The sequence below is a fragment of the Crotalus tigris genome, unplaced genomic scaffold (genome assembly GCF_016545835.1).
Source record: "Crotalus tigris isolate CLP2741 ecotype Arizona unplaced genomic scaffold, ASM1654583v1 scf7180000017892.488125, whole genome shotgun sequence".
NCBI lineage: Eukaryota > Metazoa > Chordata > Lepidosauria > Squamata > Viperidae > Crotalus > Crotalus tigris.
The window spans coordinates 234,818-248,440 of record NW_024096708.1 but is presented as its reverse complement, the minus strand read 5'-3'; the positions used below and the strand labels follow the sequence as shown (position 1 = coordinate 248,440).

The window sequence follows — 13,623 nt, the reverse complement described above, 5'->3', positions numbered from 1 at the left end:
CGCCTGTTTTTATTGATCCCATCACAGGCAATCGCAGATATGAAACAATTCCTATAAAAAATATTAAGGAAATTAAGCAAGCTGCATCAAATTATGGGATTTCTAGCCATTATACCTTGGGTCTGATAGGTCACATGGCTATTAGTTTTTTTTTGTTGCCTGAAGATTGGAAAGGGCTATTCAATATGATTTTAACATCTTCTCAATATGTGGTTTGGGAATCAGAATGGAAAAAGGAATGTCAAAAGATCGTTTCAGCTTGGCCTGGCCGTAATGCACCCACTGTAGACCAGTTAACTGGAAGTGGGAATTACACTTACCTGGGGAATCAACAAGCAATGAACCCTTTGTTCTATTCCCATTCAGCTCTAGCTGCTAAAGCTGCTTTAACTAGAGTAGATGACCCACAAAGGGGAACAAAAGGCTCTTTTGTAAAGATTTTTCAAGGGCCTAATCAGTCTTATGGGGAATTTGTGGATCAGTTACAAAAGGCCATTTCTAGGGAAATCACAAATGATATAGCCTGCGAGGAATTGTTGAAGAAACTTGCCTTTGAAAATGCCAATGAGGACTGCAAACGAATCCTGCAGCCCTTAATGAGCAAACCTGATGCAGGATTGGCAGAATATATTCAAGCCTGTAGAATTGTGGGGACCAATGCATTTAACATGGAAACTTTGGCTATGGCCTTACAAAAAGCAGGAAGTAATGGGCAAACTGAGGGTAAAGCTGGTAACTGTTTTAATTGTGGGAAGCCTGGTCATTTTAAAAATCAGTGCCGGGCCCCAGGAGGGGGTGCAAATAAAAGCAGGGGAGTAGGAGCCAGACCAAAAACTGTCTGCCCGCGCTGTAAAAAGGGGTTTCACTGGGCAAACCAGTGTCGCTCCAACCCCATGCCCGCTGATTCCCAGGAACCGGGAAACTAGAGCTGGGGCATTCAGCTAGCCCCGCCTCAAAGGCTGAACCTTATCATTTTGTCCTGGTGGCCTCTGAGACAATAACCACAGGTTTATCTGGGCTGTCATATTTTTTGCCAATCCAGCCGGCTGTCCCTTTTCCCCCTGATTGTGACACCCCTCTGTTAGTGTTTCCTCACCGTGACTTTATTATGCAGGGAGTAATGGCTATGCCATTTTTGAAAGACCCAGCTGACTTTACATCAGTCGCTTTGGCATTTACCCCTAACACTCCCATGACTGTTTTTGAGGGAACAGTAGTGGCAACTGCCGTCCCTGTGCCCCAACAACCACAAGTTTTGGCCATTGAGCAAGAAATTCAAAAGTTCCACCCCTCTATGGCCTTTCAAGTCAATGGACGCTCCTTTTTTGGTATTCTAGATACCGGAGCTGATGTATCGGTCATAAGAGAGGAGGAGTGGCCCTCTGAGTGGCAGACCGACAGCGCACCGTCGGTTCGGGGAGTGGGAGGAGTCCAACACGCACGTGTGAGCAAACACTGGCTTTCTGTGACCTCAGAAGAAACATCAGTCACTGCCCACATTAAACCTGTCATTCTTCCACTTCATACTAATCTGTGGGGTCGGGATTTGATGAGTCAGTTCAATGCAAAATTAATTTTGGATTAAGATGTCTCAATTAATAAAGTTAAACCTCTTGACTGACACCCCAGTTTGGGTGGATCAGTGGCCTTTAACCAAAGAAAAATTAGCCGCTCTGGTGCAATTGGTAGATCAACAATTAGAGTTAAAACACATTGAACCCTCATTGAGTCCTTATAACACTCCAGTGTTTGTCATAAAGAAAAAATCTGGAAAATGGAGAATTTTAAGTGATCTCCGGGTTATCAATAAGATCATTCGCCCCATGGGAGCGCTCTAATGCGGTTTACCTAATCCTAATTTGATACCAAAAGACTATGACCTTATGGTTATAGATTTAAAAGATGCATTTTTTTCTATTCCACTACACCCAGAGGACAAACACCTATTTGCTTTTACTGTGCCTGAAATGAATAACTCCAAGCCCACAGCCAGATATCAATGGACTGTCTTGCCTCAAGGAATGCTAAACAGTCCTACAATATGTCAATATGTTGTCAATCAGGTTTTAAGACCATATCGGGACAAGTTTCCTCATTTTAAAATTTACCATTATATGGATGATATTCTAGTGGCAGCTCCAGGGCCCTCAGGTACAGTATCAGCAACCTTGCCTGTTCTAACCTCCATTTTTCAAACAAATGGGTTTTTTATTTCACCTGAAAAAATTCAGCTTAAACACCCCTTTCTGTACTTGGGCCACAAGCTTTTAGCCTCACACGCCGAGCCTCAGCTGTCTAAGTTGTGTCTTCCACCATGCCCAACCTTAGTCCAACTTCAACAATATTTAGGATCAATTAATTGGGCCCGTCCCTACATGGGACTAACCACCTCTCAATTGGCTCCATTGTTCTCTGCTCTTACGCAGGGAAAAAATCCAGGAGATAAGATCGTGTTAACTCAACAACAACTTAAAACTTGTGACATCATTCAACATGCATTGTCAAAAGTATGGGTCGATCGTGTTCAGCCCAATATGCCTTTTTCTATGCTAATTTTCAACACTGTTGACCTTCCTACAGCAGCTTTGGCTCAGATCGTGTCTAACAAAAAAATGATGATTGTAGAATGGATCCACTTATCTCACACCCCAAAGAACACCATTTCACAGAAACATACGCTCTTTGCTCAGCTTATAACAAAATCTCGCTTTAGGGCAAAGGCTTTAGGGGGTGTTGAACCATCCTTTTTATATATCCCTTGTTCGCTAACGGCTTGGGAAAGTTTGTTGGCCAATTATGAATCTTTGCAGCAAGCACTTGCTGATTGGCCAGGAGAAGTGTCTTGTCATCCACCATCAGATCCTCGCATTTTTTTATTAAAAACAGTCCCATTTAAATGGCAATCTCCTTATGTTTCTTTCCCTTTAAAAGAAGCAATAACGGTGTTTGCAGACGGCAGCAAGACTCATGGAGCCTGTGCTTGGAAAGAGGAGGGTAAGTGGTGTACAAAAATCACCCCCCCACAGACGTCAGCTCAGCGCTCTGAGTTAGTGGCAGCCACAATGGCATTTTTTCATTTTAAAGATCAACCCTTTAATTTGATCCTGGACAGTTTATATGTTACCCAAATTGTCAAAACCATTTTTGATTCTTATTTAGCACCAAATGTCTCCATGGATCTGTTAACATTATTTTTGGACTTGCAACATCTCATAAACGATCGGAAACACCCATTTTTTGTTGCCCATATTCGTAGCCATCAGCCTTTTCCAGGTCCACTCCAAGAAGGCAATGATGTTGCCGATGCTGCCGCCTCACAAACACCTCTTAATATGCCACTCACTTTTTTAACCCCTTGGGAAAGTCACTCCTATTTCCATCAGAACAAGAAAGCATTAATCAAACAATTTAATCTTTCAGCTGCTGAAGCTACTGCCATCATTCAGCAATGTCCAACCTGTAGCAAGCAAGCACACTCAATACCACTAGGAGTAAATCCTCGTGGCTTGGAGAGCTGTCAAATTTGGCAAATGGATGTTACTCAATATCCTCCCTTTGCCCCATGGAAACATCTTCATGTTTCTATTGATACATATTCTGGCTTTATTATGGCTTCCCCCCAGAGGGGTGAGGCCACAAAACATGTTATCAATCACTGTATTCGGTCATTTGCACTGTTAGGACGCCCCAAAGAACTTAAATCAGACAACGGACCTGCTTATATTAGCTCTGCTTTTGCAGAATTCTGTACAAAATGGTCCATTGTTCATAAATTTGGCATTCCGTATAATAGCCAAGGTCAAGCCTTGGTTGAGCGAGCAAATCAAACATTAAAAACAGCTCTCAATCGATATTTAAATGAAAAGGGGAAAATCGCCCCTGGCCTCCCAGCAGTGCAAAACATCCTTAACTTGTGCCTTTATACACTGAACTTTTTAAATCTGACGGGCGATCCACCATCAACAGCTGCCTCTCGTCATTTTTCAACAGTCCCTCCCCCTACTTCAAGACCTCCAGTCTACTATCGACGGCTTCCAGACCCCACGTGGAAAGGTCCTGCAGAGCTTATCACCTGGGGGAGAGGCTACGCTGCAGTAGATGATCATGGCAAAATCATTTGGACTCCAGCTCGCTGTGTTCGCCCTTATTTGGTTCAATCTCCACCATCCTAACCAGACATCAGATGACCATGGACCCTGGGCCCACAACTCTTTTATGAAAGATGTGCAGAATATTTCTCGCCTTTTGAACAAGACTGAGTGTTGGATGTGCATGCATATTCCAACCCTGGAGGAGGGGGGACTTTTTATGCATGCGGTGCCTTTTAATACAACTGGTTGGAAACAATTTCCTTGGTCTAGAGGGACTCTTTCCAATGCTATGGTGAATTATACGGTATATACAATAGGAAGCAGAATCCAGGAAAAAGCAGCGTTTTGTTGGGAATATAAGAACACTGCTAAAAACTCTGTTTTAGTAGGCAGATACCCATATTGTAACATCACATTTCAACTTTCAAACAACATGACTAGACCACATCCATTTAAGAAAATTCCTCTTTTTGAACCCCTCGATGACTTTTCTGATTATATGTGTACCTATCAAATAACTGGATGCTCGCTATCAACAGGATGTCACCCCGGCAACACAGACACGATGTCCACACTCTTCCTTTGCAGTATTGTAAGAGCCATGGCTCGCCAAACTGTGCAAAGCTCCAACACGACTACAAATATATTAAGTAATGTATGGATGCTTTGTGGCCGGCGGGCATATCAACGTATACCCCCACGGTGGTCTGGCCGTTGTACATTGGGCTTTCTTGCTCCCTCAGTTTTTGTTTCAGATCAGCCACCTTCAGGCCGTTTGCGCAATCGAAGAGATCTAGAAAATGGCCTGGGAGGACCTGGCAGTACAGGAACGCAAATTGCATGATCTATATTTCCATCTATGGGGGTAGCCATGAATTACAGAGACATCTATGCATTAAATAACTGGACTATGCACATGTTCAACGCTACCATTCAGACTACCAAATTGTTAAACAAGGAAGTGGCAGAAATACGAGAGATTGTTCTACAAAACCGTTATGCTTTAGACATTATCCTTGCCTCGAAAGGAGGAGTATGTGCCTTAATCCATTCTCATTGTTGTGTTTATATCTCTGATTACAAAGCCAATATCACAGGTACCATTGAGCATATGGAAGACATGGTTCGTCATGATCCATTACAATCTGACGGATCTGGCGCAATAAACATTTGGGATGCCCTATGGTCTTGGTTACCTGACGGAACCTGGCTGCGATCTTTAGTTTCTGGTAATATAACTATTGTAGTTATTTTAGTTCTGATATGTTGTTGTATTCAATGTTTGCCTTCTTTGTTTATGATGTTTAAAAATTTTTCCTCAGGAACTGTCACCCACCAACAGGTCAATTTAGTAACTACACCTATCACTGCAGTTCAGCAACCCTTGCTAACTAAACCAGCCTTCACTTTGCCAAGCGACACTGAGGATGACTTCCTATAAAGCGCAACCTCCTTATTTTTTAAATAAAACAGAAAAGTAGGAGATGTTGGAGTCATTGGGTTATCTGGCCTGTTAGGCTGAGTCATCAGCTGCAGTAGGCCAAGGTATGAGGAAGTCAAAAGTGAAAAAACAAGTTTGTGCCGTGCGGTGCAAGGGAATGTTGTTTTGGTGTTTGTTAGTGCCGTGTGCAACAGCTGTATAGTAGCGTGTGCAAAACAAAGTTAGCACGTGTAATATGCTAATATGCTGTGTCATGACAAATGTGGTTGGTGTAAGGTGGTCACCAGGTGCTTATAAACCCGCCTTCTGATAACACAATAAAAGGGATGCTTCGGCTTTGTTTGAGGCTCCCATCCCGAGGAAACCACGTGTACGTGTCTGTTCTTCAACACCCATGGGAGACCGCTGGGCGCGAGAAAACCCACAACTGTGAGAGGGATCTTGGCGTCCTAATGGACAATCACATAAATGATGAGCCAGCAGTGTGTGGCAGCAGCCCAAAAAGCCAATGCAATCCTAAATTGCATTAACAGAGGGATTGAATCAAGATCACATGAGGTACTAGTTCCACTCTATAAAGCATTAGTAGTATTTGAAGGACTATCACACAGAAGAGAAGGACAACCTATTTTCCAAAGCACTCAAAGGCCAGACAAGGAACAATGGATGGAAACTGATCAAGAAGAGATTAACCGTCCTAGAAATAAGGATTTTTTTTTTCTGACAATGAAAACAATCAACCAGTGGAACCAGCTTGCCATCAGAAGTTGTGGGTGCTTCATCACTGGAGGCTTTCAAGAAGAGACTGGACAGCCACTTGTCAGAAATGGTATAGGGTCTCCTGCTTGAGCAGGGGGTTAGACTAGATGACCTACAAGGTCCCTTCCATCTTTGTTATTCTGAGTTATTCTAAGTGAAAACAAAAAAGGCTTATTTTGGGAAAATAAAGAGGGTTTGGAGCAAAAAAAACAAAAAACAAATTCCAAAACGTCTCCCTCCCTTCAGTTTTCAGACAATCATGGGACTGCACTGCTATTTCATTAATGTATCATCAAGTCTTTGTTGACTCCTAGCCACTCTACAGATAGATTTTCTCCCTGATGGTCTGGCCTTTTAGGTTCTCCCACATTGTTACTGTAACTGTGTCCATTGATCTTGTTGCTGGTCATCCTCTTCTTCTCATTTCTTCTACTTTTCCAACATTATAGCCTAATTAGAGCTACGTCTTCTTACACTGTGTCTGAAGTAGGATAATTTAAGCGTGCTCCTTTGAGCCTCCAGTGAGTATGCTGCGTTGATTTGTTTGAAAATGGATTTGTTTTTGGCTGGAACTGCTAAATCACCTCACGTTCTGAAATTATTCCTATCACCCTTTTCAAAGAGGCTGGCAGCAAAGTGGAACAAGTAGGGCACTGCTGTGGTCCATTCAAGGGCCATTTCTGCAGCTTTATTTGTTTACCCTTTAGCTGGATTCTTGGTTGTTTTTCTGTTTTTTCTTTCTTTCTAATATGTACTAACATTTGATATAACTCCTTGTATCTCATTTAAAAAAAAAAAGATTTGAACACCTTTCTGAAAATAATGTGTCTAGCACAACAGAGCTATGAAAAATGTGGTTGACAAGAAAAGAGCATAATTATGAAAGAACTGTTAATGTTATTCTTGGGCTATTATCAAACAAACAAAGGTTTCTGGTACAAAAGTACATCACCTTCAGGGATTATCATCAGGCAGTCTTTCTATAATGGTGAAGAATATCTTTAGACAGGAGAAATGAACCCTGAAATAAAGCAGGATTTGGGATAGGTAGTGCTACTTTAAATTATTGGGAGACAGTGGCCTAGGCCAGTGTTTCCCAAACTTGACAATTTTAAGGCATGTGGACTTCAACTCCCAGAATTCCACAGCCAGCGTTGCTGGCTGTGGAATTCTGGGAGTTGAAGTCCTCATGCCTTAAAATTGTCAAGTTTGGGAAACACTGGCCTAGGCCATCAGCTACAATGGGATATGGGAAAGACCTTGGGAGACTGGGGAAAAAGATGCTGCCAAGGGAACAGTCAGATAAGAGTAGGCCTAGAGTTGGATAATGGGAGGGATAAGAGGTTCAGGAGAGACTCTCCCTAATTTATTGGGCTTTAAAGGAGACAGGTGGGGGGGAAAGAATTGTACTGTCATACTTGCAAGATTCTGTCAATGTTGCTTTAGAATTAGTTCATCTGGTTATGATTCCAACCTGATTTGCTCATGAGGCCAACATCAGCAGTGAGGATGATCATGAGTCAGCTTGAAACTCTTTCTAATGATTTGGGGAATGAGGAGGATGACTTCTTTCTTCCTGCCCACAAAAGATTACTTGTGTTTCTTAGAAGCCTAAACTAATAACTTGCAGTGGATTTCTGAAAACAGGTTGAGGGCCGTGCACATCCCTAGGATTTAAAGCTACTGCAGTTGTCTTAAACATTCTGGGGAGTTCTTTCCTACATAAAAACCTCACACATTATGTGTCTCTAATGAAGTTCCCCAAATATTTGTTTCTTGAAGTAGAAAACTTTTAGCTTTTACATGCTCTGCTCTAATTATGCAACGTTCACTCACCTGGCAGACATGTACATGTACGTGGCGGATCCCATTCCCTTCAACTTTTCTTTCCTTTACATCTGCATTTTTAATCTGCATTATACCCTGGCTATCTAGATGTCAGGCTTTAAAATAAGGAACAAGAAGCTAAGTCCTTTTCTATACCAAGATGCCCAAACCTGTACATAAATAAACATAATTTCTCCTAGTTGAGCTTGAGAACCTAGACCAGGGGTTCCCAACCTTGGCAACTTTAAGACTTACGGACTTCAACTCCCAGAATTCCTCAGCCAGCAAAGACCTAGCAAGGGTTCTTAACCTTGGCAACTTTAAGACTTGTGGACTTCAACTCCCAGAATTCCTTAGCCAGCTTTAAGCCACAAGTCTTAAAGTTGCCAAGGTTGAGAAATTTAAAGTTGGAAAACATGATATTTATTGTTTTCAAATGTATTTATTTATAGGACATTTTAAGTTTTATCGTGCAATTTTAAAAGACAAAATATAAGTACAATTTTAAATTCAAACTTAGAAAACATAGAATTCCCACGTTTGTATGAAATTGTGCTTTTACAGCACCATCCTAAGGATGCAGAAAATGCCTGGGGCTGGTGACATCACAGTTGTAGGAATTATGTTCCTGGCAGGGCTTTTTTCCCCCCCAAAATAGTGAGGGAACGATTATTACATATATGAAAAACATGAATTCTGACCCTCAGTACCATATTATATCACTAAGCTTTTTCTGCCTAGAACAGAAATCATTTGCTAATTGTTTCTCTCCAGAATGTTGTTCCAAGTAGCCTTGTGCTGAATAAGTCTGAGGATTCCAAAATTTCAACTATACCATCTACATTCATAAGAGCCATGTTGAATTTGAATAGCATCTTAAGAGTTTATCTAACATATTATAACATTAAAAACTTATATATGCTTGCTCAGAAGTAACCTACTTTTAATTCAATATATTTACACCTGATGTGAATGAAAATTATTAATTTTCTTTAAACACGTCTGTATGCAATGAGCAAAAGTCTGCAACCAGATCTGGCCACACTGATTTGCTCAACAGCTCAATCTGGAAAGTAACAGGTTGCCCAAATCTTTTTTTCTAGATAAAAAAGGGGCAATTCTGATCCAGAGAGAGAACTTGATTCTAGCTCAGCACATTTTCAAAAATAATTCTGCATCAGAGGTATTTCTTTCAATAGCACTTTTTAATATTAGGCATGCCACGCGAATCCCAAGATCCCTTGCAAATTTTGTGCCTTGTGATTCATTTTGTAGCATTTCAGGTGCTTTTACTCTCATTAAGGCTGTTGGTTTGATGAAAGGTGGTTTAAACCTTCATGACCCACATTCAAAGAGGATTCTTTAAAATAGTTTAACATTTTGTTCCATTTTGTGACGGCAGGCACTGCGAGATCTAATTATTTGACGGCCAAAGATGTAACACAAAAAATTAATACCTGAAATGAACATTAGTGGTGCATTGGCCTCCGGTCCCAGGTGATTTACATTTTGGGATGGTGCACTGCCCCCTTGCATGTTGTGAATTTATTATCAACTGGACGGAGAGAAAATGGTTGGGGGCGGAGGGGGGCTCTCCAGAAACAACAGGGCGGAGTTCCTTTCTCAGATGATGTTGTCCAGCTTACCTGTCAGATACCTGATTTCTGGGCTCGACTTTTTAAAAATGCATCATATATTAGGTCACAAACGTACTTTTCAGGCCCAGATATATCTATAAGCTGATAACAGGTGGGTGAGAGAGAAAATCGCGCGACTCTCCGGGAACGGGGACAGGGGAGAGTCGCTGGCTGCCTGCCTCCCTCCGGCGAGCGCGTCGCCGTCCGTCCCCCGCTGCCAGGCACCCCTGAAGCTTCCCCTCCGCCGCCGCTGCGCCTCGCCTTGGCTTCCCCCGCCGAGCGGCGGTTACCTCGGCCGCATCTCTGCGTAATGACGCGCGGGAGGCAGGCGGGCCAGGATGGGGAGAGGAGCGAAGAGGAGGGCGAGCGCGAAGGAGGTGGGCAAAGCACGAGAAGAGGAGGCGGAGAGGAGCCGAGCAAGCTTTTAAAGCGACAGCCGAGCCTCCCCTTCGCCCAGTGCTGAGCTGCGGCAGGAAAGGCAGCGCGGGCGGGCAGAGCGCCGACGGCAGCAGGCGCCGGACTGGACTCGACTCTCTTCCCCGCCTCGACGTTCTCCGCCCCCGGGGGAATCCTCGCCGATCGCAGGGGGGCGCGCGGAGGGACCCCGCCGGATCGGGCGCTTCTCTTCACCCAACGCAGCTCCGCCCTGCCCTGCCCTGCCCTGCCCTGCCCGCTCCTTGGCGTCCTCCTCCGCCGGCTCAGCCGCCTTCTCCGCTCTCGCCGGGCACCATGCTCGGGCCGGGGCTCCGCGGGGTGCAGCCGCTGACTTTGCCGAAGTTGCCCTGCTGGTGCCTGCTGCTGGAGTGGCTGTGCTGGGCGGGGGCGCGGGGCCAGGAGATGTACGCGCCGCACTCCATCCGCCTGGAGGGGGACATCACCCTGGGCGGCCTCTTCCCGGTGCACGCCCGGGGCTCGAGCGGCGTGCCTTGCGGGGACATCCAGCAGCAGGACGGCGTCCACCGCCTGGAGGCCATGCTCTACGCCCTGGACCAGATCAACAGCGACCCCGAGCTGCTGCCCAACGTCACCCTGGGCGCCCGCATCTTGGACACCTGCTCCCGGGACACCTACGCGCTGGAGCAGTCGCTCACCTTCGTCCAGGCGCTCATCCAGAAGGACACCTCCGACGTGCGCTGCACCAACGGCGAGCCGCCCGTCTTCGTCAAGCCCGAGAAGGTGCTGGGGGTCATCGGCGCCTCGGCCAGCTCCGTCTCCATCATGGTGGCCAACATCCTCAGACTCTTCCAGGTAGGACGCGTGCTCGGGCGGCAGCTCCAGCAGCAGGTGGCTGGCGAGAGCCGAGCGCCGGGCGGGAGACCCAGGGCTTTGATGGAGGCGCGGTTGCACCGCGGAGCAGGAAGAGATAAACCGAGCGCGAGCAAAGGCGTTTCAGTTCACGTTTCCGCGACTGCACTGAGCTGTTGGCAGCCTTAGAGCTGACTTCTAGGGGGGGCCTGGAAGTCAGATTGGTTATCTTTTTCTCTGTCCCTCCGCGACGACCTCACTTCTGGGGTGATGGCACTTATTTCTGGGGTAGAGGGTGGAGGAACGCAGGCGGACCACTGACTTGTTTGCATGCTGTGCCTTGATCCCGGAGCGCACACTCCCACCTCCGGATAGTTTTGCTTATCGATTTGTTCCCCAGTTTCTCTTTCGCTGGCTTTCCCTTCTCGAGTGCACTCTCCCTGCAACGACCCTTTTTTCCGAGGCTGCCTCTGGATGTACGATCCCAGTTACAAGCAGTCTGTGATTCAAGCTCACAGATTGTCCGTTCGGGTCTGTGACTGAGAGGATAGAATGGAGGACAAATGCGCGGGAGATGCGAGAGCCTGGCTTCACTGAAATTTACATCAGGGGAACTATTGTTTGGTCGGAGACAGCAATCTGGGTACCAACGGCAGGCTTTGATTTTTAAATTCTGGAGCATACAAAATGTTGATAATGTTTTCCTAGACAATTTCCTGGATTCAGCCTTTTCCCGGCTGCCTATTAATTGTGTTGGAATTGGGGTTGCTAACCCTTCGGAACAAGGGAATAGGCCTATTGGCAGTGTGGCTTTTTCATTTACTTCGTGGCTGTTCCCTTTTAAATTCCGAGCCTAAAGTAACCTGGGCACAATCTGTAGCATGAGCGGTGTGTTTGCTGCGTGGAGGCACATTCTGATCCTAAGGGAGGCCTATTCAAGTGTATTCTGCACAAATCAAAACTGTATTGAGCAGAACAATCTCAACCGGATGCCATAGACTCACGAACAACTGTCGTTTTCTTACTATTTCTAGTCAGTCGCAACCATCAAAATGTCACTTAACTCTCAGAAAGCTAAACACATTCCTTGTGATGAGGGATAGATGGAGAACATGGGATTTAAAAAACAAACAAAACCATAGTGTGCTAGATATGCAGCATGCACATCGTGGGTTGTGTGTATCAGCGTGGCCTCCTTTTCTCCTGTCTTCTACGGAAACATTTCCCCATAGCCAGCTTCTTATTTATGTGTGTACTACTAAGAACTAATATTCTAATAAGAGCAAGATCTGCAACAGCCCTTCCACCCCACCCCTTTCGTTTCCTTGGATGAAACAACTTCCGATGAGCGAGATATAAACCTGACTCTCTGGCAGTCAAATGCCTTTTCATCTAAGAAAGAAGGAATATAGATGCAATTACCTTGAAGTCAGTGTTTTTTTTTTCGACACCTTGAGAGAATGGGATATGTTGTTGCTATCTCTCTCTCTCCTTCCTTCCTTCCTTCCTTCCTCCCTCCCTCTCCTTCCTTCCTTCCTTCCCTTCCTCCCTCCCTCCCTCCCTCCTTCCTTCCTTCCTTCCTCCCTCCCTCCCTCCTTCTTTCCTCCCTCCTTCCCTCACCCTCCTTCCTTCCTTCCTTCCTTCCTTCCTTCCTTCCTTCCTTCCTTCCTTCCTTCCTTTCCTTCCTTCTTCCCTCCCTCCCTCCCTCCTTCCTTCCTTCCTTCCTTCCTCCCTCCCTCCCCCCGCCTCTTCCTTCCTTCCTTCCTTCCTTCCTTCCTTCCCTCCCTCCCTCCCTCCCTCCCTCCTTTCCTTCCTTTTTCCTCGGAGTAAGTCCAAATACAGCTTCGTCAGCGCTCTACAAGCAAGAAGAGAAATCTACAAACAGTGTTTGTCCAGATATTAGAGAGAGAAAAAACTTGGTACTTCGTACTGAACACCGTCTGGGGAGTGTGGAGGCGGAGGTGAGGGTGGGTCCGGACCCCAACTCGTCTTTCGGGAAAGATGCGAAGTTTGCGCTGAAGTTGCCCTCAGCAGTCTTCCGAAGAGCCGGTGGAGCCAATGCGGTATAGAGAGGCTGCCGGTGCGTGAGAGGAGGAGCGGGTGAGGAGAGCGCGAGGCACCTACTTGTAGCCTGAGCGAGGGCGCTGTCCGGTTCAGAACTCTTTAATCCGCTCCCCTCCTCCGCCAGGTCTCCGGGACAGCTTTTGAGACTCTCTCTTCCCAAGGCTTCGGTCCCGAACCTTTCCCTTTGTCGGGCAGGCCCGGGGGGGGGGACGAGAGGGGGGGTCTCTGCGTCTATCCCAAAGGTGCTTTTCCACAAGCAATTGGACTTTCTTGGAAGACATTTCGGAACATTCCCCACCAGCCAGTCAGAGTTGAAGAAGCTTCTTGGATGAGAAGCGAAAGATCTTCCAAGAAAAAAACAAGAAAGTCCAGTTGCCTTGTGAAAAAGCACTGAGACTGAGACTCTCCGTAGCCATTTAGCCTGCAAAGAAGCAGCGCCAGAAGTGGCGTTGTCATGCATCGCACCTGTGCTCGGGCTTCAAAGCGTTCTCCTAGCGACCCGTTATCCCCCTCTCTCCCGCTCGCCCCAGAAAGTTAATACCTCCAATCAATCTCTCTC

General features: G+C 45.8%; 2 protein-coding genes across 2 annotated transcripts; both read left to right on the top strand.

The window, feature by feature from the left end:
• Nucleotides 1–3,756: 3,756 nt before the first annotated feature.
• On the top strand, nucleotides 3,757–5,582 carry LOC120308282 (endogenous retrovirus group PABLB member 1 Env polyprotein-like). Its single transcript, XM_039344144.1, has 2 exons — nucleotides 3,757–5,320; nucleotides 5,414–5,582. Exons 1-2 carry the CDS (start codon nucleotides 4,951–4,953, stop codon nucleotides 5,530–5,532), a joined length of 489 nt encoding a protein of 162 aa, XP_039200078.1. The 5' UTR covers nucleotides 3,757–4,950; the 3' UTR covers nucleotides 5,533–5,582.
• Nucleotides 5,583–9,732: 4,150 nt separating this feature from the next.
• LOC120308281 (metabotropic glutamate receptor 7-like) lies at nucleotides 9,733–11,624 on the top strand. Its single transcript, XM_039344143.1, has one exon. The coding sequence runs from the start codon at nucleotides 10,485–10,487 to the stop codon at nucleotides 11,187–11,189; it is 705 nt and encodes a 234-aa protein (XP_039200077.1). The 5' UTR covers nucleotides 9,733–10,484; the 3' UTR covers nucleotides 11,190–11,624.
• The last annotated feature ends 1,999 nt before the right edge of the window (nucleotides 11,625–13,623 follow it).

What these genes read in the sequence shown, in the direction of transcription:
- LOC120308282 (XM_039344144.1), top strand. Translation starts at nt 4,951, where the DNA reads ATGGGGGTAGCCATGAATTACAGAGACATCTATGCATTAAATAACTGG. An exon ending in GCTGCGATCTTTAGTTTCTG is followed by an intron (nt 5,321 to 5,413) that starts GTAATATAACTA and finishes ATTTTTCCTCAG; the next exon opens with GAACTGTCACCCACCAACAG.
- LOC120308281 (XM_039344143.1), top strand. Translation starts at nt 10,485, where the DNA reads ATGCTCGGGCCGGGGCTCCGCGGGGTGCAGCCGCTGACTTTGCCGAAG.